This window comes from Pseudonaja textilis, chromosome 2, assembly GCF_049901715.1.
Source record: "Pseudonaja textilis isolate UNSWEBS1 chromosome 2, rPseTex1.2, whole genome shotgun sequence".
Lineage (NCBI taxonomy): Eukaryota > Metazoa > Chordata > Lepidosauria > Squamata > Elapidae > Pseudonaja > Pseudonaja textilis.
In genome coordinates, this window is record NC_141991.1 from 68,620,873 (window position 1) to 68,645,802 (window position 24,930).

The following is a 24,930-nucleotide window of genomic DNA, read 5'->3' on the forward strand; positions in this document are numbered from 1 at the left end:
ATTTCCAGTTATAAAAATGCCATTATAAAAAAGATCATCGGCTATAGCATACTGTATATTTTTATAACTTTTTGCTTGCCCAATATAGTGCTATTTCAGGGCAAAGAAAAATCAAGATATGAATTTATAATTTTCTTTTTTTAATGCAGTTTTTAATCTGACAATGGTAAATTGTGCAATATGAAGAATAAATTGCTGACTTTTGAAATCAGAAAGTAAAAGATTAACCTCATGGAGACATTCCTGTTTCATGGAGACCAGTGGTTTTGTCAGATGTGGGATAGACCTCAAAGCAAAATCTGCTTATTAAAATAAAAACCCATTTTTTTTGTATAGAATAAGGGGAAAAGTTTGCACATTTTCTTTCATATGTACAAAAACGTAAGCAAAAAATATTCAGGCTGATTCTAAAAAAACAAATGTTTGGCAACTCAGTTTATAAAACAATATGTCTATTACATTTTATCTTGCATAACTGGGCATAAGGCACAAACAAAATTGTAATGCAATTCCCCTTTAGAATAAGTTTTGTTTTATGGAGGCATCCACAAAGAAAAGAGAAAGAGGGCATTAATTCTCTATGGAAGATATATAGCAGTGTATGTCTGCATGTATGATTCTCATGCTGTTTTGATGAAATAAGATGAAATGAATACCTTAAGGGGAATTCCTTCCATCAAGGACTTTTGCCATTATTAAAACTATCATTGAAACACATTCAGAATGGTTTACCTGCATCACAACTGTAGAAAGCTATATAACATCAAGGTTATGTATCCACAGATAGGTTTGCCTGAAGGCTCGGCACTTCTTACAAATCTTAAAACAGTAGTGAAGATGAAGCTGAGATAGGAATGAACCACAGTACATGGGTATGATCTCAAAAACAGAGGTGATTATCTTTTGGTCCAAGGAAAGAATTCCAATCTTCACATAATTCTGAAGACTGTTGGAAGAGTGTTAAACCTACACTTTTTTATAGCCATGGTGCATTTTCTCCTGACGAAAGTGTCCAGTTTGAAAAAGTGATAGTAACACTTAAAAAAAAAACTTGAGCATTGCTTGATTCTGCCCAGGCAATAGAGTCAAATAGGTATGTGGACTACACAGTTCATAGAATAGAATAAGAACTGAATGGATAGAAGAAATGAAAAGCCAAGAACAGGAATTCAATCAACAGTAGACATGCCACATAGAGGCATGTGATGTACATAATTTTAGCACAAAGATGCAGAAGGTCTTCTACTAATTGTATCTACATCTATTGTCCTGAGTGATCAATAGGTTCGTAGATGCAAAATGCTGCTGCCTGCAAAGTTGAATTACAATAACATTACAGTTCTCAAAAGATGTTACGCCAATCCGTCACTCATCACTTTGTGAAGGTCTTTAAATTGGCTTCTATTGTGCCTTGTATGTGTGTTACTATCTTTCCTGTGTGGTAGTAATCCGGTCTTCAGTCCCATTCAGCTGTGCATCTCACCCAGAATAGTAATTGGCACCAATGTGCCTTATATGCACAATAACTCTGATTTTGAAATCAGAATGCAACTTTTATCCTCATAAGTAATTGTTGGGTTAATTTATGCATTCAGGTTAATTTTATCTGCAGGTATGTAGTCTGCTTCTGCAGATGAGAGGGTGATTATTGATTGCTTTCTATTAGTCCAACTGCTCCCCCATAGTGAAATAAGTTTATATTCATGAATTTTCTGAACTTCCAGCCCGTTTGCATCCATAAGCTTGTACTTAGTTGACCAGACTGATCTTGAAATGCTAATTGGTATCAAATCTGGTTAAATTGGCTGGGCAGCCATTAAGAAACATTAGAGCCATAAGCTAAATTGGAAAACAAAAATATCAAAATATGATATCATTGCCCCCAGCCACCAAAAAAGACATAGGCCTTTTCATAAATCTTGAACTCAGTTCAAAGATTTTATCTGCCTAACAACAGCTGCCATTGCTTAAGACTAATCTTTCTTCAATATTTTGGCTATGCTTGTTCAGTATTCTGAAGATTTTAAGCTAACATACTTGGAAGACTCCAAGTTAAAAATAGAATAGAATTATTTATTGGCCAATTTGATTGGACACACAAGGAATTTGTCTCCAGTGCATAATCTTTCAGTGTACATACAAGCAACAAGTGATAAATCATGATCATAAACCTAACATACTGTACACTCATCATAAATCATAAGATATAGCACTCAGTGATAGTCATAGGATATTAATTAAGCAATCAACATAAATCATAGGATACTCAATAAAAACAATGCACATAAATCATAAGATACAACAGTTATAAGGAGCTAAGGAAATAGGTAAAAGCAAAGATGAGAAGGATAATAGTAATATAGCCCTACTAGGTAGTTTGACATTCCAGGGCTGAAGACAGTGTTGTGGGAATTTGTTGTTTAGCAAAGTGATGGTAGGAGGAGGAAAAATGTCCCCGTATGTAGTTGTTTTGGCATGCAATGCTTGGTAACATTGTCTTGAGGGAAGTTGAAATAATTTGTGACCAAAATGTGTTGGTTTGTTGATATTTTCACAGATCTCTTTCTAGCTTGAAGATACAGATCTTCAATGGAAGGCAGGCTGGTTGCAATTGTTTTTTCAGCAGTCCTATCAATTGAAGTCTGTGCCTGTCTTGTTCGGTTGCTGTACCAAACCAAACAGTTATAAAAGGTGTAAATGACAAAGTCAATAATTCCTTTGTAGGACTTGTATCAGCAGCTTTCTGAGCTTTCTGAGTTGGCTCAGAAAGAACATTCTTTGTTGTGCCTTGATGTTAGGTGTCCATTTCAAGTCTTGAAATATTACAGAACCTAGAAACTTGAAGGTCTCTATTGTGGATACTACCGTGTTTCTCATATAATAAGGCCAGGTCTTTTTTTTTTTTTTGAGCCCCGAAAAAATAGCTAGGCTGTCTTTTCGGGGGTGACTTAATCCTCCCCCTTGCATCCTCGGGCAGGCAGGTGGCGACGGCTTGGATGTTGACCTCGGTGTTGGTGGGGCACTTTGTATCGGGAGACCTTCCGTCACCATTGCTTTCCCTTCTCCCCATGCTGCCGCGGCATTTAGACCAACACTGTGGTGTTTGGCGCAGCCATGCAGCATTTGGCGCAGCCATGCGGGGCCGGCCAGGGCTCCTTCCTGCAACCAGAGCCCGGCAGAGACACTCGACTTCAGGCGTTCCTGTTGCCGCCTTCCCGGGCATCGTTCGAAGACAAAGCCCATTCTTTTAAAAATGACACCCTACTATCGGTACGACAAAGCCTGCCCTGCCCAAGAGGGCAGCCCAACCCCACATGGGAGGCGAATCTCCCGGGGCCACAGTGCAGGATCAGCCCACCCCAGGAGAAGTGCCCAGCTGCCATCCCTGCCTGGTGCCAGTCAGAGCGCAAAGAGCTTCGCCTGGGCGCTCAGCACAGCTGACAGGTGGGCCCTTCTGTCCGGCGGCAGAGCTCTGGCCAAAGTAGCGAGCGCTTCCCCGCCAGACCCTCCACTCATCCCACCAGGGCTGCGCTGGAGCCGGGCAGGGTTGGCAGAGCCGGGAAAGCGAGCCGCTGGTGCGCACCCGCCTGCCAAGCGAAAGAACTGGGCTGACTCGAGCTCGGCTTCCTCCCATGTCCCTCCAGCCCAACCCCGAAGGAACCACTGGGTGAGGCTGCCCAAGACAGTGATAGCGCTCACCCATCCATGGACAGGGAGGCAAGGCGACAGCCCGCGCCAAGTCCTCCTCCGAGTTGAACCCCGAGTGAGCGCCTCTGCCCAATGCCCATGCCGCTGCAGCATATGGAGCTGCCGATGAGTTTGGAGATGCGTGGGGACAGAGACGGGCTGGTTGAGGGGTGGAAAGGACGGGCGGCTTTGGGCTCTCTCCGCTGGACCTGCCGTCCAGGGAAGCTGCACCTGAAGTCAGGAGTCTCCACCAGGCTCCGGTTGCAGGGAGGAGCCCTGGCTGGCCACGCGTGGCTGCGCCAAACGCCGCGTGGCTGCGCCAAACACTGTGGCGTTGCTCCAAATGCCGCGGCAAGCCCCCCCGCCATTCCCCCCCATTTCGCATATTTTAATATAGGCCTTAATTTGGGGGGAGGGGCTTAATTTCATTTCATGCCTATAAAACATCCTGGGACTTCCTATTGGGGGAGGCCGTATTGTTGGAGAAACAGTATGTTGTCTAGTAAAATAAGAGGTGGTAGAATAGGAGGGCTTTTCCTAAAATTTACTATCGTTTCTACAGTTTGGAGTGTGTTCAGTCAATTGTTCCAGCTGTACCACACCAGTTGATCAACTTCCTGTCTGTTTGCAGATTCGTCATCATCTCAAATGAGACCAATCACTGTTGCATCATCTGCAAACATAGTACTTTAACAGAGGTTTGATATTCAGTCATTGGTATCAATAGAAAAGAGTAGTGGAGAGAGCACACTGCTGTGGGAGACCCCTGTGATAATTGTACAAGTATCTGACGTGATTTTACCTGGCTTTACCTGCTGACTCCTAAGCTTATGATTCACTTACAAGTGTGGTCAGGCACATCTAGCTCAGTTTAGTGAAAATAATATGTGGAAATATGGTATTGAATGCCAAGCTGAAGTCTATAAAAAGGACCCTTGTATAGTAGGTTCTTGGAGATTCAAGATGTTGTAAGATGTAGTGCAGTGCCATCTTAACAGCATCATCTGATCTATTTGCTTGATAGGCCAATTACAAGGGGTTTAACAGCAGGTTGTGATGGTTTTCAGGTGGGCCAGCACTCCAAGTTAAGAACTTGTTTCTATCATAGAACCACACCAACCTTTTTCAGCTGATTTCAAACTATGGTAGTGCTGTTTTTCTCTTGCCAAACAACAAACTAGAAAACATACCTACAATATTTGAGACATTGTCTTCCTCCGAAGATGGCTTGCTTGATGCTTGGAGCCATCATTAAATATGAAAGAAAATTGTCCAGGACCATCTGCTCAATCCAGACTATAGCTGCAATTTGCCTAGTTAAGAAGATTGTTTGCAGCATATATACATTCTTGATTCATCATGAATCAAAGGAAATTATTGGAGACATAATACTTCACTCATTATCTTCTGGATAACATTTTCCATTAAAACAACCAAACACAGTATTCAGCTTCCTACAGGACTTGTTTTATGAAACCCAAAAGATTTATTATAGTACTGTATAGCTTTTGTGGATGGCAAATGGCAGATGCCAGAAATACAACACTGATCATTCACAAAATAATAATTTCAGGACACTGAGTAAGATCCTGATGCTCAGAATGAAAACTAAATCCTTCAGATGAATTCACCATTTCTTATTCTCTTGATTTCCTGGATCTAACTCCAGTGGTCAGTAGATTTCATATGTAAATCAGCAAGATTTACTTGCTTTTACTTGCCAGAACTTGCTTTTCTTTCCCAGTTTGTAACAACTTTCTGAACAGCACTGGACTAGGCACTCTCATAAGGCCTTTCTCAAGACAACAGTGTCTGCTGGGGGTGAAAGGTAGACAACAGTGATAAGATGGTGAAGAGAACATTGTGCTGAAAAGGCTGAGCTTTTTTTTAACGTATGCTAAAGTCATTCTTTCTGCCTTCTTGCCAATTTTGGCTGCCACAGTGTATGCTATTGGCACTAGTCTTGACTTTTAAATAGGTCCTTTAGATAATAGTAATTTGGTCACTCATAAAAAGGAAATCAAATGCATGACTATAGGAGGAAAGGTACTAGGGCCACAAACTACTACCTTGGAATTTATGGTTTAAATCAATGGCCCCCAACCTTTTGGGCACTAGAGACTGGTTCCATGGAGAGGGTTTTTTTTTTTCCTGCGGACCAGAGAGGGTGTGGTTTTGCATCCTGCCTGCATCCTGTGGATGGGGCTTTGCTTGTTTGTGTGGATGGGTTGCTGACATGCTGCAGACTGGTGCTGGTCCATGGGACACAAATTGCGGACCCGTGGTTTAGACCTTCTTAACCTTCATTTAACGTTAGGGCTGGAGAATTCTGGGACTTGAAGTTCACACATCCTTAAAGTTGCTGAAGTTGAGAAACACTGATTTAGACTCTGGTGCTTTTCAGGCCAGGCAGAGCAACTTAAAATATAGCCTCTACCATGATTTCAAAATTTTGGGTTCCCCACACCATTGACGTCCATGAAAAGGAACATGGAGAGAAACGTTATTGTGGGTATCATTCCACCTCCAGCACCAGCTTCTGGAAACCAACAAGATATAGCCACCAGAGAGCGCACATTCTGGTTACTGCGCATGTAGACTCACGAAATGCGGTCCCCTTCGGGAGCTTGGTGGAGGCGCGCCGGGCGCCTAATTTCCAAGGTTGGAGCTGCTCCGAGGCTGCCGGCTCGATTTGCACGTTAAACCTTACAATAAAGAGCAAGCGGGGGAGGAAAGACCCACCGGTTTAGAATCCGAAGGGCCCCGTTAAAAGCAACCCCGATGGAAGTAAAAGATTGCACGTATAAATCCATCGCGCTTGGAGACTTGGAGAACTGAAGACTCGCCGCAGGTTCTGATCAATTTTAAAACGGGAGGCAAGAGGAAGGGTGGTGGGAAGGATCTCCCTTGCATCTTTTTGTGGTGGCTTCGTATTATTGATACCGGGAGAATCTCCGACCAATGGGCGGAAGGATGGCTTCCGTCGTGGGCGGGCTTTAAGAATGGCCTCGAGTAGGCGCACGAATTCAAGGGGCTTCTGCCCAATGTCCTTGCAAACGAGGACGCATAGAGTGGCGGAGCTGTCAGTCTTCATCCCTCGGACGATCTTCTTCCCAGTCCATTGGAAAAACGATGCCCATGTTGGCAGAAGGGGGCTTGGCTTATTGCATTGGCATCACCTTGCTTTGTCTGAGAGAGTTTGCAGCTGAGGCTTCAGGATGGAGAGGTAAATGTTGTTTGCATCTCTCTGCAAAGCTAATAATATTAGAGCTCCTAATTGACTGGCATCCGATCTATTCAACTAGAGCAGCTTAACGATGAGTGTAAATATCCTCAGCATTGGAAAATAATCTTTATATTTTCTTTAAATGGTACCATTATTTTTTTTAAAGGGGGGAGGGTATTTAGCGGGAAATAAATGTCCTCAGTTCTAGGGAATGGAACCGGTATGATATGTAAGCATTTCTGGCAAGAGGAAAAATGAGGTGTATGGTTAGTTTTCATAACTGCATGAGAATTTGTGCATAAATAACAGGTCTAAATCAGATTGAACAGGGGAGCAGAATTGTTATTCCTCGTCTCCCTGTTCTGCTTTTATTGCTACTGTAATTGTTCTGGTCCCAAGAAGGTTTAATTCAGAAGCAGTGCATTGTTTGCGAAAAGATGTTCTACAGGTATGCCCAGGAGAAATGGAACTGCTGAATTTTTTTTTTCCAAAACAACACCCACAACCTTGTGTCAGCAGAACCCTGTGGGATAACTTACAGCAGCTATAATTAAGAATCACAGCCTCCTGTTGGACTAAGTGTAGAAGTTTTTAATTTTAGGTTAATTGGAAAAGTATGAGTACTCTTCAAAGAACCAACACAGGGTCTTAAAATGCCAACAGTGTACCTATGATGTTTGAAAAATATGCTCCAAAATGAACAGATCCATACAGTAGGTGAGTTAAATAATGAAATGAATAAAGTGAATAATCCATACAGTAGGTTTTCTCCTTGGTTGGAGAAAGAGGAGAGAGCAGCTTGCCTGCTGTGATAGACAAGCCACTTCACTCTGGTCATTGCTGTCCATGGTCATTTTTTAAATCCCTCTCCTCCCTTGAGTTTTCAGACAAATCAAATGGAGAAGTGTTCTGCCTCTTCCCTCTTTAGCCTAAACTTGACAGGAAGAATTATACATACAACAGTGCTTCTTTTCCAGCGTGTCCATCATGGGTCCCATCAGATAAGAAAGTGTCAAATATGTAAGGAAATCCGTTCTGGGAGGGCATGGGGCACTGGAAGAAAGGAGGGATCCTACAAATGATCTAAGCCAAATGTCCTGAAAGCTATCCAGCCATGGATGGGAGCGGAAAAGCAGCAGAAGAATCTACCAATCAGGGCAGTGGAAAACATGGTCCCCACACAGAAGCTCAGACCATCACTGGACAAAAAATAAGAAGTGGTTGAAAGCCAGAAAGGAATTCCTTGAGCCAGTGTGGTTTCCAGCTGGTTTATGCACAGCAATTGAACAAGTTAAGGCTGCAATACGGAAAAAGCCGGTATCAGTTATGAACACTTCCCTTATTTGTTTATAACCTTCCTTTATTATTTTTATAACTAACTCAAGGTGCCAAACATACCGAATAAACCTTCCTCTTCCAATTTTCTCCATAACAATAACCGTATGAGGTGGCTTGGGCTGAGAGAGAGTGACTAGTCCAAAGTCACCAGTCAGCTTTCATGCCTAAGGCAGGTTTCTATGCCAACACATTAACCGTTAGACCAAATCTATATTGCTGCTTCAGGAGGTCAGGGTAGGGTATAACTAGTGTCAATGGAAGAAATAATAGAGCAAGACAAAATACAGTTAAAAATGATGGAAGCTTAAGATAGAAATTATATTATTTGGATAATATAGAGGTTAAAAGTAGTAACACCTAGAACTTTAGAGAGAAAAAAATAAGATAATAGAGCTTAAATCAAAAATAGGATAAAGAATAAAGTATATGAGGGAATACATTTGCTTCATCAGAAAACTCGTGTCATCTTTCTTGTATTTACTTAAGTGAAGTAAATAACTTTCTTTTTTGAACATTTTAATAATAAAAGACTCTTAAATGTAGACATTGTTTCACCTCCTGCCTGAATCTGTTTACCACCCCCAAATTGAATTAACAATGACTAAAGGGCTTATGCTTTATGTCAGGGATCCCCAACCCCTCTGCTGGGCCATGAGCTATTTAGAACCAGGCCGCAGAAGCAGCCATGCACGGATTCCCACTTGTACAAGCAGCGAGTGAGTGTGTGCACATGCCATTCATTTGCTTGATTGGTGGGCGCACTTCACAGGCACTTGTGTGGAACTATCCCTCCTCCTCCGCCAGTTCACAAAGCCAGAAAGGTTGGGGAACTCTGCTTTATGTAGGATAATACTTACGTTCCCTTGCTCTCAACAGTCACCCACAAAACATGGAGACAAAAGAAAGGCTCTACTTTGGGGCAGCCTTTTTAAAAATGGTTCCTAGACCTTGATTGACACACCAATGCCATCCTTCCTCCCCCAATAATTGTTTATGGCCTATATAATAACGAGCACATAGCTGAGCAGCAGCTTCCCTGCTCTCTTTCTGTGAAACATCTCTGATCAATTTGGAAATAATGATAGTTATAAATAGCGTTACACATAACTTCAAAAAGAACAATTCCTCTTTCTGATGAAACAACAACTGGTGACCAAAGATGAATATTCTTTTTTTGTATCTGGAGATCAGGCAGTGTTTCACAACTTAGAGGAAAACAAGTATAGGTGTGATCAATGGTTGAGGGAACTAGGTATGTCTAGCCGATTAAAGAGAAGAATTAGAGACATAACTATCTTCTAGTATTTGAGGGCTGTCACAGGGGACTGACTTTTTTCTCTGAAGCACTTGAGGGCAGGACAGGAAATAACAGGTGGAAGCTTATTAAAGAGAGATCCAATACAGAAATAAGGAGAAATTTTCTGACAGTGAGAACAATTAATCAATGGAATAGTTTGCCTCCCAGAGTTATGGGTGCTCACTGGAGGTTTTCAAGAATAGGCTGGACAACCATTTTTTGGGATAGTGTAAGGTCTCCTGACTTGAGTGAGGGTTGGACTAGATGATCTCTGAGATGTCTGCCAGCCCTATGATTCTAAGCTGTATGTTCTATATTCTAAAGGGGTTTGTTAATGGGAAAGTTGAATAAAGATGAAACTTACTTTTCCAAGAGGAGAAAATGAAATCTGGGGTGTGCATTTTGAGAGGGCGCTTATAAAACCGAAGCGAACAGACAAGCAGAGATTGGAAGGAATGGCATATCCCCAAAGACCACCAACATCCATTCAGCCTATGAGCCATTGGTCAACAGGAAGGTGGGATGATCCCAAAATCTAAATCTGATGCCTCCAAGGGTAAAGAGAAAACCAACCTAAATAAAACCACAAAAGCCATAAATTTTAACAGAATGGGAGGGACAGGACCCAGTGACTACGAAGGAAAACAAGAACATAGGGACAGAGCTGCCTAACACAAGTGGTAGGGGATTAAACTAGAAATAGGTCAGAGATCTTTTCCAGTTTAAACTGAGTATTAGATGATTTAGTGTTATAAATCCAGAAGGAGCAGTTGAAAAAAGTCAAGCAAACAAACTTAGTTCTGCTTCTAAATTAGTCTACCATGAATGTTTATGGGGATTGTCAATCATCCAGGTAATGGTTGTCCTAAAGGTGCTTTTACAAAAGGCAACTGGATTTTCTTGTTTTTTTTTCTTATCCGACAAACTTCCAAGAACTGAATTAACAAAGAACTGAAGAAGCTTCCTGGATGAGAATCAAAACATTTTCAAAGAAAAAAAACACCCAAGAATGTTCAGTTGTCTTTTGAAAAAAGCAGCTTTGGGACAGGCCAGGATGATAGCAGTATTCCAATATCTAAGGGGTTGCCCTAAAGAAGAGATGTCCAAAGTACCTGAAGGCAGGACAAAAAGCAATGGATGGAAACTAACCAAGGAGAGAAGCAACCTAGAACCAAGGATAAATTTTCTGATGGTTAGAACAATTAATCAGTGGAACGACTTGCCCTCAGAAGTTGTGGATGCTCCAACCCTGGAAGTTTTAAAGCAGAGATTGGACAACCATTTGTCTGAAATGGTATAGGGTTTCTTGCCTGAGTAGGAGGTTGGACTAGAAGATCTCCAAGGTCCCTTCCAACTCTGTTATTCTGTTCTGTTCTGAGTTTCTATAACTGTTTATTTCTCCAATATTTTAAAGTATGCAACGCAGTCAGATGATTTCTGTTGCAAGGCATATCTCAATAAATAAGATGATATTACCATTAAATTAAAGACAGAATATTTGGAAAACAATAGATGGGGCTTTTCTAAAAATAAAGGAAAGGAAGTAAGAAATATCCAGTGATAAAAGTTGTTGCTGTCTTAATGGATTATGAATTATGAGGGGTTTTTTTCTCCCTCTGATGACTTTTATAAGTTCATAACAGATCTTTGAACAATTCCTTATGTTTCTCCAGCAATGAGGAATACAGTCACTCCCCAGATGCCCCATGAAATTGTAATCCCTCAGTGGAGAGCGGATGCAAACTCAGGCAACGACAAGGTAGGTTGCTAAATTACAATTGCTAGCAAAGTTTTTTTTTCCTGATTATTCTTCCAGATAGTTATTCTTTATCTGCTCATGGCAAGAATGGTTTGCTTGTGGCTGATTGCTCAGCAGCTCAGCGAAGAATCCAAAACAACGTAGTTTGCATGTGTTTGTGTACGTGTGTATGAGAGAGAAAAGATGTAGCTTTTTGAAGCAATATATGGGAAGAAAATTACAATTAAAGTTAAAATGAGTACTCCATTTTGAGATTTGAATGCCTTGATACTAATAATCTCCTCTTCTACAGAAGGAATCAATCTTTGCCAAAACCTATCTAAAATGTTAAGCATTTGTCCCTCTCACAGGTTTGTTCTAGGGAAGAGGGATTAAAAAAACTCAAGATGATAGCTGAAAATTTCCAATTAAAGCCCCTCCTTTTTTTTACATCCCTTGTCCATGTGACACATATAAAGAAAAAGGAGGTTGGTCATGCAGGTCCTTTCCGATGGATGTCCCTGCTGCTTCTCTTAGAAGCAAATATCAGATTCAGCTGAATCCAAAGTGAGTTGAATTGGAAAAGTTCAGAAGTTGTCTGGATCCAAGCAAAGCTTTTGTAGATAAGATTGAACCTTAATCCTTTGTTAACGATGTGGAGGAACAGGAAATATATAAAAAGAGCTGATCTGCTTTTCTTCCTGTTCTTAAACTAAGAAAAGGACCAGCCTGCAGAGCTTTCCCAAAGGAGCTAGCTGACTTTAAACAGTTAAATCATTCATTGTCATTCACCAATTGCTGCACTTAGTTTCTGAAATTTAGCAAAATATTATCCCGATTACCAGTGGAAAGAGTAGTTAACATGTTGGAGTAAGAGTGGGAAACCTGCTGAGTATCCTCGTGCCAGTTCCCCCCTCCCCTCAGTCCTAGACAGAAGGCAAGAGCAAACCACTTCCAAAAACGTTATCGAAAACCCCTCAGTGGACTTGTCTGTGTAGTTGCCAGAAGTCTGACTGATGAGAAGATCAAAAACGAAAAAAAGAAGAAAAGAAACAGTGAAAATAAGAGAAAGGGAAGAAAAAGCACACCAATTCTTTCCAACTGTAAAGGCACTCTTGTACAAAAAAATTTAAGCCCAGTGAGGCAAATTTGACCCCCTCATAAGTAGTCAACATGCTGACAAATCTAACTCAAATCTGCTGCGAAACCATTAAAATAAATGGCTGTTCTGTATAAAAATAAAAATACAAAGTGTAAATAAACCTGGTATATTGATATACCGGATACCTGATATGTACATATACGTATACATACATACATACATACATACATACATACATATTATTTATTCATTTGTATCCCATCCTTATTATTTTTTACAAATCAGGCAGATAACACATTCAACACTCGTTAGTTCTCCTATTTCACTTAAATGTGGCAAAGAAATGGGCAAAACTTACTTAACAACTGTATTCCTTAGAAACAGAAATTTTGGGCTCAGTTGTGATCATAAGACAAGGATCACCTGTATCTTTACTGGAACCAACTGGTTATACTTGTTTTTTCCATATTTATGAGATATTTCTAGCAAATACGCATAGCTGCTATTATGCAAATGAAAATATTTTTTAAAAATGGGAAGCCGTTTGTTAATAAATGTCTTGCATCACTTTCTGCTTTGTTCCTCTTGTTACTTCCTCTTGCTTTACCTGGAATAATTTGTGAAAATGCTTCGCTCAGAGTATCATATTAGTTTTAATAGTAGTAGAGCTTCCGATGTGGAGGTCATTTCACAGTATGCTAAAGGTTCCGAATAGAAAAATGAAATTATCAGTCTTTGGCACATAAAAGACCATAATTCATATACACGCTTCCTCTTGTGAATCATTCATTTTTGTTGTGGATAAAAGAGGAAATATGCAATATATTACCACAGTGTTAGATGGATTGACTCTGAATTGCTCAAACTGCCACAAAAAGATAAAATTGCCTTTAAATTGTTAAAATCTCTTCCAAGAACACTAAAAATGTGTGAGGCTTTATGTATGTAGCTGATATACATCACATCATTGACATTGTGAAGGTATTATTATTTTAAATGTTCTTCAGGCAAGCCCCCCCCCCCCCATTTCTATATATATTTAAATTGTATTTAACAAAGGTAAAACAAGACATTGATGATAATGCCATAAATAAATTACAGGTAATCCTTGATTTACAACAATACAGTTATAATGTTACAATGGCACTGAAAAAAGTGACTTATGACGGTTTTTCATACTTATGACTGTTGCAAAATCTCCATCTATAATCACGTCATCAAAATTCAGATGCTTGGCAACTGACTTATATTTATAATGGTTGCGGTGCCTTGGGTTCACCTGATCAGCTTTTGCGACCTCCTGACAAGCAAAGTCAACGGGGAAAACAGATTCACTTAAAAACTGTGTTACTAATTTAACTGCAGTGATTCACTTAGCAACTGTGGCAAGAAAACGGGGAAACTTAACAAATGTTTCACATAGAGACAGAAATTTTAAGATCAATTGTGGTTGTAAGTTATTGAAAATTGACAATTGTGTCAACTTACAAAGTTTTGTTTAGTGACCCTTCAAGGTTACAACGGCATTGAAAAACATGATTTACGACTGGTTCTTATACTTACAACTGTCACAGTATTCCCTCCAGACACATGATAAAAATTTGGGCCCTTGGAAACTGGTGTCAGCATTCCAGAAAACCTCCACTCCAACAAATAACTCTGAGACAGATATCTTCTCAAAAGTTCTGTTTAATTGGATAGTAAACTGGCACATCCAAGATTCTTGATCCAAGATGGCACCATCGATGGCTGCCTTGATGAAATGCTCTCCAATGGTTTCTTCATTTGTATCCTTACGATCTATATTGACTGTTTCCTAGTATGATTTGATTGCTTATTGTACCCTATGACTATTATTAAGTGTTGTATGATTCTAGACTCTTGACGAATGTATCTTTTCTTTTATGTATACTGAGAGTATTTGCACCAAGACAAATTCCTTATGAGTCCAATCACACTTGGCCAATAAAGAATTCTGTTCTGTTCTGAATAGATTCTATTCTATTCTATTCTATTCTATTCTATTCTATTCTATTCTATTCTATTCTATTCTATTCTATTCTATTCACACCTGGGGAATCCTGAATCTGAAAGTTCCGAGCTTCCTTGCAATAAGTAAAACCTACAAATCCACCCGTGCACCCATCATCACCAATACATGCCCCAATCACCATCTGTCACAATGTGAGACTTCCCCTCACTTATGCGCAGAAACATGACCTTGACTTAGAAAAAGGATGTTATTATGTCTAACTGCATACACTCCAAGAAATTCCCTCCTCCCATTTTCCCAGGCTCAAAATGTGGCAGTGTGGAAGCATTTGGTCTCAATATGGCTTTCAGAGCTGACCACTGGCATGTATTTATGACAGTCGCATTGTCCCAGGTTCACATGATCACCATTTGCAACCTTGCCAGCTGGCTTCTCACAAGCAAAGTCAATGGGGAAAGCTAGATTTGCTTCAGAGTGGTTCAGTTAACTGCAATGATTCACCTAACCAATGGCAAAAAGGTTGTAACATCAGGCCCAATTCACTTAACCTCTTTGCTTAGCAACTTAGAAATTCTAGTCCCAATAGTATCATAAGTTGAGGACTACCTCTATTGGTAGATCCAGACTTGGGTCCAGTGGGGACATTGTTTCTTATGCCTAGTTCAGGACCATTAAAGAATCCCTGAAAACATAAAATTCATGTGGGTGCAGTTTAGTTGGTCATATTGCTTTTTCCAATTATTATGTATTTATTGCTTTACTTGATAAACCTCTTTGCATATTTGTGCATACAATTTTTTTGACATCTAATCCCGTTAGTAAAGTGAGGGCCCAGAGCCACAGTGGTGCAGTGGTTAGAGTGCAGTGCTGCAGGCTACTTCTGCTGTCTGCCTGCATTTGGCAGTTTGGTCTCACCAGGCTCAAGGTTGACTCAGCCTTCCATCCTTCCGAGGTGGGTAAAATGAGGATCCAGATTGTTGGGGACAATATTATGCTGACTGTGTAAACCACTTAGAGAGGGCTGAAAAGCACTCTAAAGTGGTATATAAGTCTTAAGTGCTGTTGCTATACGTAATGATAACTGTTGGCTCTTGCTTAAGGAACTGTTGTATATTGTAAGACTCAGATAGTATGAATTAGTAGTACTGATTGGATTTAACCTCTCCTCGTTTTCTATTGCTCCAGGCCTCGGGCCAATGTTGAGAATTCTTTTAGTCCCTACCCAGTTATTTCCTACAGAAAAACAAAACCCAGTGCAGGGAGCAGGGTGATATGAAATCACTCAGTCGTGGGCCTTTGCTGTTCTGACTGTATGGTAGCACCAGCTGAATTACAGTGAAAACAAGCAGAATGTTATTTCCTTTTCTGTGCATGAGGCAGTATGCTTTGGTTCAAACATCCTTCATTTGTGACCAAATCTTGCAGAGTAAAGGATGGGGAGGATGTTGTAGCCTTGTGCCTCATGCAGGAAAGAGTATTGTTATTCTGTTTTTGTTTTTCTTGAGTTCAGTGTCGTTTCATAGATTGCCTAACAAAGGCATGGCATAGAGAACTGTCAAGCTGGGAACTCTGTCCACCTCTTTATCCTGGGTGTAAGCTGGACATCTGTGCAGCCTGATTAACTTAAAGGAAGAAAAGTTATGCTGAATTTATCCAATGGAGAGTGAGAGCTAGTGCTGTTAATCTGCAGATTCAGCATTTATTACCTTCTCCTTCAACTTGATCATATTTTTAGCATTGTCCATGAATTTGACTGACTGTAAACTGAAAAATCCTGAGAGGAAAAAGTCCTAAAACCAAGAGTTCTTCCAGGGCATTAATTTGAGGAGTCCAAAGGCATTGTAATGTGCTTTCTTTCATTCTACGGTAACCACTGTACTGATTTATATTCCCTTGCTTCAGTTAAATCCCAAAAGAAGGAATAACTTCTGTGGACCTATGGCATCTTGGGAACCATGAATTGAGACAATCTGCCATTGAAAAATGTAAAGATCATAACTAGGGAAAGAACAGCAACAGCAAAGAGACATAAATACTCTTTAAAATGAAGTAGAACACATAAACATCGTTTATGAAGGCAGAGGTACTTCCAAGGAATTGGAAGTGTTTGACATTGGCACAATATTAATGAAAATAACCAAACAGTCTAAAAAAAAATAGAGGTTAAATAAAAAGAATAGAGAGAAACTAAAAGTGTCAATGAATATTCTAGTTTATCCAATTACTAACCAATATTACCCAATTACTAAACAATATTCTAGTTGATCCAAACAGAGGAGGCCTCCTCTGACAAAAACAAAAAAACTGAAGGCTCTGTAGGTGGAAAGGATTGTGGCATTGTAATAATTTGAGGAATGTAGGGAACAAAACTTTAAAATTAAAATGGACATTTTCTTTCATAGTTAATGAAATTGTGTATATTCGATGACATCACAGAGAGCTGGCAGGGTTTAGTGATCTAAGACTTCAAGGCTGGACTAGGACTGTGGAAGTCCAAACAGTTGTCCACCCTCAATCAAAGAAGCCCTCTAGGAGCTTTCAGGTCAACTCACTTAGCCCAACCTGCCTCACATGGTTATAGTTGTGAAATAAAAAGGAGACTACCACCCGAAATTCCTGGAGAAAAGACAAGATATAAATCTAACAAATAAAGAATAAACAAATAATGGATGGATGGAGTCAGCATCATTTAATAGTACACCGAGTCATAAAAATTTATGCTTGGACTCTACCTAAAGTACAGTATATTTTCTTTACATTTTAGTGAATGAATGAATCTGTAATTATATTTAGGCAGCTGTTGTATTGTATGTCATATCTATATCTACGTTTGACCACAGGAAGTATGGTTTTAATGTGATGTTATCTGAGAGAACAGGGCCAGGTTTTTGGATTGTTTTGAGATTGGAAGCTTAAAAGTAAAATGGGTGTGGTGGATTAATAATCTATTTAAGGTTTTAATTTTCATAAAAACCACAAAACTAATGCTACAGAAAACAAGTGATTTGCTCTTAACTTTTAACAGTGTTAACCTCTATGAATGGTGAAAAATGAGCTGGGGGACTGCATGTAGGCTTCATGAAGAGAGAAGTAATAATTTAATATTGTAAAGAGGACCTAATATATGATGGTTAGAAAACACGTATCTATTAAGGTCTATTGTATCTATTAAGGATGCAGAACCATGGCCCTTGTGGACTTCAACTCCCAGAATTCCTGAGCCAGCCACAAGTCATAAAAGGGCCATGGTTCCTCATCTCTGACCTAGATAGACTATGTTCCCAGTATCCTGTCACAGATATCAGGGAAGAAAAGAGAATATAGAATACAGTGGACAGATGGTTATGCAAAACTATGAAGATGATAGCAATTATTTAATGATATAATTTGGGTTGCAGGAGCCCAACTTGCCAGTTTCCTTTCTGTTCATTGACAATTTTAATTCATTATATCCAATACATATGCTGGCAAGGATATGCAGGGGAAGGAGACAATGGCTTGTTATTTTGTTCATGTTTATTGCAATGCCTATATTTGGTTCCTCAGCTCATAGTTGACAGTCACACAAAAGTTCATTCTAATTGGCCAACTTCCCCACAGATGTAGCAAGAACTGTTACCTTCTTATTCAGAATCTGCTTCCAGTAACTGTCACAACATGTGTCCACATTAATTTCCCTTTAAGCTAGGTTATTTTTCCTATATAGCTGGTCATGTTGTATGTCCATGTACTGAGATTGTTTTTTAATATTATTATACCACTTGAGCATTAGATGAGACAGCAGGGAAGAAAAAATCAGTTTTGGGCAAGATTAGAAAAAGCCACATTTTTTTCTGGCAATATAATTTTTAAATTAAGATACTTCATCTGTAGAAATATTGGTAGCAATTAGTGAAAAGGATTTTTTTTCAAATGGCAAAAACTGAAGCTAAGATGTTTTAATGGGCTTTTGAAGATCTGAGTGGTATGCCAAGGAAAGATTATAACAAATGTGGTTGAAAATACTTGGTGATATTTCAAGAGTCCCCTTGTACAAGGGCATTTGGTTTGGCTTCTTTTTCCCGAAGCCACTGATTCATCAATCTGGTATTAATCAGGAAAATAGATAGAATAACTTTTTGTCACTTTGAAGGTAGATTGGTACACATGCAGAATCATAGTGTTGAAGGGGGCCACTTAGATTATCATGTCCTACCCTCTACTCAGAACAATCCAGATTAAAATATCTCCAACAGATAATATCAAGTTTGCATTTGAACACATCTGGTGAAGAAGAATTTCCACTTCTCTGGCTGATTGTTTCCGCTGTCAAAATGCTTGTAAAGTTAAGAAGGTTTTCATCATATTTAGTAAGAAACTGTCTTGCTGCAATTAGCATGGCTGTGAAGGTGTGTGTATTCAGTACAATTGAGCTGGAATGCAGGAGCTGAATTTTAATTCAATGTTCATCAGTGTTGACTCCAAAAATCAGCTTTTCAATGTTTTTCCTCTCTTTTTATTATAGTTCAATGTACCATTTGCAAGCACAGTGTAGATTAATGGATCTGAAGCATAGTATCAACTGATCAAGAAATTTATATCAACAGAAGTAAGGGACAGTATGAAGCTATAATATGAAGTTGGCTTGCTCTGAAATTTGAATCTCGAAAACTGAAATGTTCACCTAGATAGCAAAAGAATGAGTGTATGTATCCACAAAGCTTCAGTGTATGGATGTGTATTGATTTGGTAACTGTTAATTTTTATATTCTATGTAGCATCCATTGAGAGCGGAACTCAGGATAACAGCTGAAGGAAGAAACTTTATTGTGGATGTTGAAAAAAATGAGTAAGTACTTGAAATCTCGATGTCATAAAGGAAAACAGTGCTTCACACCGAATCTCCAAAAATTGCTTTGGGGCACAAATGTAGCATGTCCCCATAATACTTTGAAGTAGCTGTTTACTTCTTCCAGGATCGCAGAGTGTTTTTTAAATTCATTAAGCAAAAACATGAAGGTCTTTTAGAGACTGAGTAACTAACCTAAAGGTTAAATATGTAACTGAGAAAGCTTTGGGAGGGGCTAGAATATTTTCTGTCAATAATAACATACATGTGATCTTTCACATTCCTCCTTTTCCTGAAGTTTCACTTACTTGTGCATTGGTAAATATTGCCTGGCTGCATTAAAATGGCAAAAAGACATGGTATTATTTATTACTGTAAAACAGCTTCAGTATTTGCATATCAAAGCAAAAAAAGTGCCATATCAAGTTCTCAGCAGTAAAAATTAGCATAAATTTTAGTATACTAAATGAAAATTAGCATTCACTTGTGTTCTTAAGAAACAAAGAAAGGTAAATAAAAAATATACATGCATTTGGGCAATGAGGGAATAGCATTAAAAGCATTTGGCCTAATCCTATTATGAAGTGTGCATCTAGCTGCCAAACTCCCTCCACAGACAGAAGTTTTCATCCTGTTTCCTAGTGATTTGGATCTACATCCTGGTATAAACATACTCTCTCACCATCTGGCCTTAAATTTCCAGCAATGTTTCTGAGTTGTATAAAGCAGTATAGGCAAAGACACTGATGCAGCAGAATTGGAAGAAGCAGAATTGGAAGAAGCAGAATCATTAGTAAAATTCAGCCACATATTAGCATGGAGGATAATGATATAACCATCAGATGCCTCCTGGGAATTAACAGTGCTATTGCCATGCAAAGCTTGCTCTCAATAGGCTAGCAAAACAGAATATATATCTTATCTTTACTTTCCCAGTGAGCTCATTATTCATCCAAATGTGCATGCATTTAATTTTGAAAGGGATTGAAAGAGACAAGGATAGGGATTCATAATTTTGTGTACTGTATGCACATAAGTCCTTTAAACTTAACCTTGTATAGATTTGAAGTGTTCTAAACATTAGCTATTTAGTTTTTTTCTAGTAGAAATTTATTTATATCCTACCTTCATTATTTTCTACATATAACTCAGGGCAACAAATGTATTCAACATACCTTTCCCCTCCTATTTTTTCCACAACAACAACTCTGTGAGGTTGGGCTGAGAGAGACTGACTGACCCAAGGTCACCAGGCTGGCTTTCATAGTTAAGGCAGGACTTGAACTCAAGGTCTCCTGCTTTCAAAGCTGGTGCCTTAACCACTAGACCAAAGTGGCTCATCCAAAACAAGAAGTTATTGAGTCCAGTGGCCATCATCCAGTTATTTCATTACCACTGACTTTATAATTTTAAGAAAATGAGTTAGGGGAAGAAGATTTTTTTTTAATGCAATGGTTGGAACATAGAAAAAAATCTGTAGAGTTCGTATATTATACCATAATAGTCTAAAAGTGAGGATACAAAGCCCAGCATCAGGCTAATCAAATAGATAGACTAGAGCCAGGCAACCTGACGGTAAATGGCCACATTTAATATTTGTAGAAATACACAAATTTAGGGCTGTAATAGGCAGGACAGTATTGTGCTCATGAAGTCAGCCAAAACTTTCCATTTTATTTCTGGATTGGAGGACTGACATTTTGAGATTCCTGTTGAAACAAAAAAAATCCCAATCAAAGAAAATTGCATTAAACTGTACTTAAACTACATATACTTTGCTGACGACTAGAGCTGAAATCCTATAAGCAGGGGGCAAATCCTGTCCAGAAGCTTGTTTAAGTATTAGGAAATGGCAAACTGTTGTGAAATTCTCCTTACCAGAGGATGTGCCTGATTTCAGCATCTGTTTAGAACAGGATGATCGCAATTGGTGTACCCCATGAACCAGGGACATTTATCTTCTGTATTTGGAGACCACTCCCAATCTGGCTGCCAGATTGGGAAGTTAAAACCTCTACAGCTAATGTATTATTTATTTAGCTGTTAAAAGTGAGCTATGAAAAAGCATTTTTCATGCTTTTTTTAAAAAAAAACTTTGAAGTCATCTAAGTCCAAACATAATTTTGTTGGGATCCAAACAGTTGGAGCCAGGTGGGAGGAAAAAGGCACTCAACTGTCCTGTAGCCATGAAGCAAAGTCCCTGGTTCAATAATTGGGTTAAACACACAGACCTATGAATCCCTAGCAAGTCAAATGGCAGAGGATGCTCATACCCAGAGAGGACAATGCAGCACCTCCATCAATTAATTTGATAGCGTTCTCGAAAGTCCAAGGAATATAAGAATTGGCAGTAAAAAGAGGCAGGGACAACATATGAGGTAGGTCCAGCGCAGAATAGTAGCATTCTGGAAGGAGAACTTGGATTGCACTTTATTTGAGGATATACTGAGCACATTCTAACTAACATTAATTTACATTTGCCTTGATATTTCCAGTATTGTGTCAGTACAAAGCACATTTAATTCCACAGGAAGTTACTCTATTTACACACAATCTCTGAATTGATTCCCAAACACCCGGTGCACTCGATTTGTTTTTTAAAAATGGGTTGTTGAGATGTTTAAGTCCTGCAGCTGCAAAACAGAAAGCCCAAAGTAGAAGGATATCATGAGAGTTGGGGGATGGGGGATAACATTGGCCATTATTGTCAAAGAGTATCAGATGTTCACACATGTTTTCAAAGCATAATTTTATGGAAGGAAAGAAGAAAGAAAGAAACCAGTCCTTTTTGACTAAAGTTAATGAAGTCTTGAAGTTGTGATAAAAACAAATGACAATGTTTTAAGTCTTTGTTTAATTAGAATTAATTGCTTTGGGTCAGCCCTGGCCATCTGTACAGGCCAATTGGGGACAAGTTCAGGAAGGAAAAGATAGGATGTTGGTTTAGTAATGGAGGCAGAAGCATTTTCAGGGGGTGGCAAGGGGGGGTTGGAGTGACACTGGTGGAATCACGTAAATTGATACGACGCTTTCCCCTTTTCTGATATATGTCATAATGTCAGCCACATTCCCAACAAGGGGGAGTTTACAGCTCAGTGCTGCTTTTTTCATTGTGACTAAGGCAACGAGAGATTGTAGACACAACTGAATGGTTGTGGTCAACATTTAAAAAATATTTATTCATTTATTTATTTATTTATTTATACTTGTATGCTGCCCCTTCTCAAAGCCTCTAGGCAGCTAACAGCGAACACTTCTTTAAAAACAAACACCTAAATCAAAATACAGAAAGAACATTCATTGTAAAAACAAACAAACAAACAAACAAAGTACATGCCACAGAAACCACCAGCATATTGTAAAACACTCTCTTTCTGACTTATTGAAAGAAGTGAGTTTTAGCAAAATCCCATAAAACCAGGGGTGGGATTCTACCAGTTCGCACCTATTCGGTAGAACCTGTTGTTAACATTCTAAGCAGTTTGGAGAACCAGTTATTAGAAGAAATTACTGGCCTAATCCTGTAAGGAAGGCAGGAAGGAAACATTCTGGTGTTGCTTATAGAAACTGCCTCTCCATTAACCCTTTTTACATTTTGGCAGGACTAGACTTCCTGTCTCAGGAATGTCTCTGGAGTTTTTCCCCCCTCCTTTGCTGGTACTTTGCTTGTGTGGAGTGACCATTCAAAGTTACAATAGCACTGAAAAAAGTGACATGACCATTTTTCACGCTTACGACTGTTGCAGCATCTCCATAGTCATGAGAGGCCAGGCGAGGAGATGCGTGCCTCGATGTGAGTGATGCTGAGTTGGCCACGCCCAGACAGTAACATGACCACCAAGGCACGCCCACCAACTAAGCCATGCCCACAGAACCAGTTGTTAAAAAATTTGAATCCCACCCCTGCATAAAACATTATATTTCTGATAGGCCCAGGAGACTGTGAAACAGACCAACTCTACACTGGGAGGAAGTTCAAAAGAATTGCAGCACTAATGGATAAAGTCCACCTTTTTCTGACAGCAACGAGACCCTGGAGTTAGTTAATTTGTATGATCTGTTTGTACAAACAGATAAATACAGAAAAAAGCAATCCCTTAGATAATCAAGACTGGAGCCAAGTCGAGCTTTATACAGGTATCCATGAAATAGAATATTTGTAGCTCAGGGTTCAAATGAGAGGTTCTTGATGCTCCCTGAGTTTGGTTGTTTTCTTGCAGACGTTTTATTACCAACCTAGGTAACAACATCAGAGAGCATCAAGGACTCTTTATACAGGTGACAACCTATATATCATCCCTGGCAGCCCTTATAACCTGTATATCATCCCTGGCAATGAATGGAATTCCCAAAGCAGAGAGGAGCTTGAAGAGCAAGCAAACATCACTGTTTCAACTGCCACATTTTGTACTTTCAGCTTTCAAAGGCAGCCCTATCTTACTCTTACAGTATATCCTGAGGGTGATCAAAGTGTGGCTGACAGAGCCTCTCAATCCAATAATGATTGCAGCTGGTGTATCAGATATAACTGGGCAAAAGTCTTCATAGCCACCTCTGTCCCATGTTTGTCAAGCAGGAATTACGCGTCTAGGAGAATTTTCAAAGAGTGAGCCATCTTTGATTTGGGGAATATGATCTTATTCAGAGACAAAGATGGTGCTTCCCTGGAATATTAGGCCCACAAACTCAGAGCCACTCCATCATGAACTGATTACAGCTTGAGTCCATTTGTCTCCATTCAGCATCCATCAGCCTCCAGGCACTGGATCAACGCTTCTATCACATTGCTTGCTCAACATGGAGCTGAGATGTATACAGGAAGTGCTCAGCTTAGAATTGGCCATTTAATGACCATTCGAAGTCATGACATTTCTGGCCCTCAGAAAATGTCACACTGGCCCTCCCACCCCTCTCCTGCAGTCATATGATGTCCCACATCCACATGACCACAATTTGTGACATTTTTTGTTGGCAAAAAAATACCCTTTTGGGAGGATGTATTTACTTAACAAATGTGAGGTTCACTTAACCACATGATTTGGGCTTAACAATTGCATGATTCAAGTAATGACTGCTGTAAAAAACAATCATAAATTGGGTCCAGTCACATGGGTGCCTCAATTTATAACCAAAATGATTTAGGACTGAAATTCTGACCTCAACTGTGGTCGTAAGTTGATGAGTGTCATTTGCATATTAATGACACCAAACACTATGTTGACAAATGACTTCTCCTGCTGGTTCAGACTCCAATAATCCAATCTTGTCTTTCCAATTTATTTCTTTTTTGAGGAGTTTAACTTTAAGCAAAGAAGGCTGTTTTCTGAAAACTAACTAGCAAAGAATAGGTAATAACCAGTGCCTAGATCTCAAAAACCCAAGTCCAACATATTCTCCATGAAGCCACATTGATAGTTTTCACATATGCTATTAAACCTTCTTTCAAGGATGTGTTCTGTGGGGCATAAATGATGCCAAAAGTTTGTAAAGGCTTACATTGATATGTGATCCCAATCGCTCCTGGTTTAGTCAAGAAACCATAGTTTTAAAAATATATGTATGAACTTAGACATTAGTTTGGAAAATCTCCCCATCTGCAAAATCTCTATCCAGTTTACCTAGAACCAGGCTACAATAAGGTGAAGAAGCTTTAGCAAGTATTATATTTGCAACGTATAATGTGGGCTCTATCATCTAAATTACTCTGCATTGTTTTATTAG

The 24,930-nt window shown here is 39.3% G+C and overlaps 1 protein-coding gene across 1 annotated transcript in view; it reads left to right on the top strand.

Moving 5' to 3' along the window:
- The first annotated feature begins 6,315 nt into the window (after nucleotides 1-6,315).
- ADAM19 (ADAM metallopeptidase domain 19) overlaps nucleotides 6,316-24,930 on the top strand; it is a 63,934-nt gene continuing 45,319 nt past the window's right edge. The window contains exons 1-3 of the mRNA XM_026696672.2: nucleotides 6,316-6,913; nucleotides 11,222-11,307; nucleotides 19,139-19,209. Coding sequence (XP_026552457.2) covers nucleotides 6,820-6,913; nucleotides 11,222-11,307; nucleotides 19,139-19,209 — 251 coding nt within the window. The 5' untranslated portion in view covers nucleotides 6,316-6,819. The remainder of the gene's footprint in view (nucleotides 6,914-11,221; nucleotides 11,308-19,138; nucleotides 19,210-24,930) is intronic.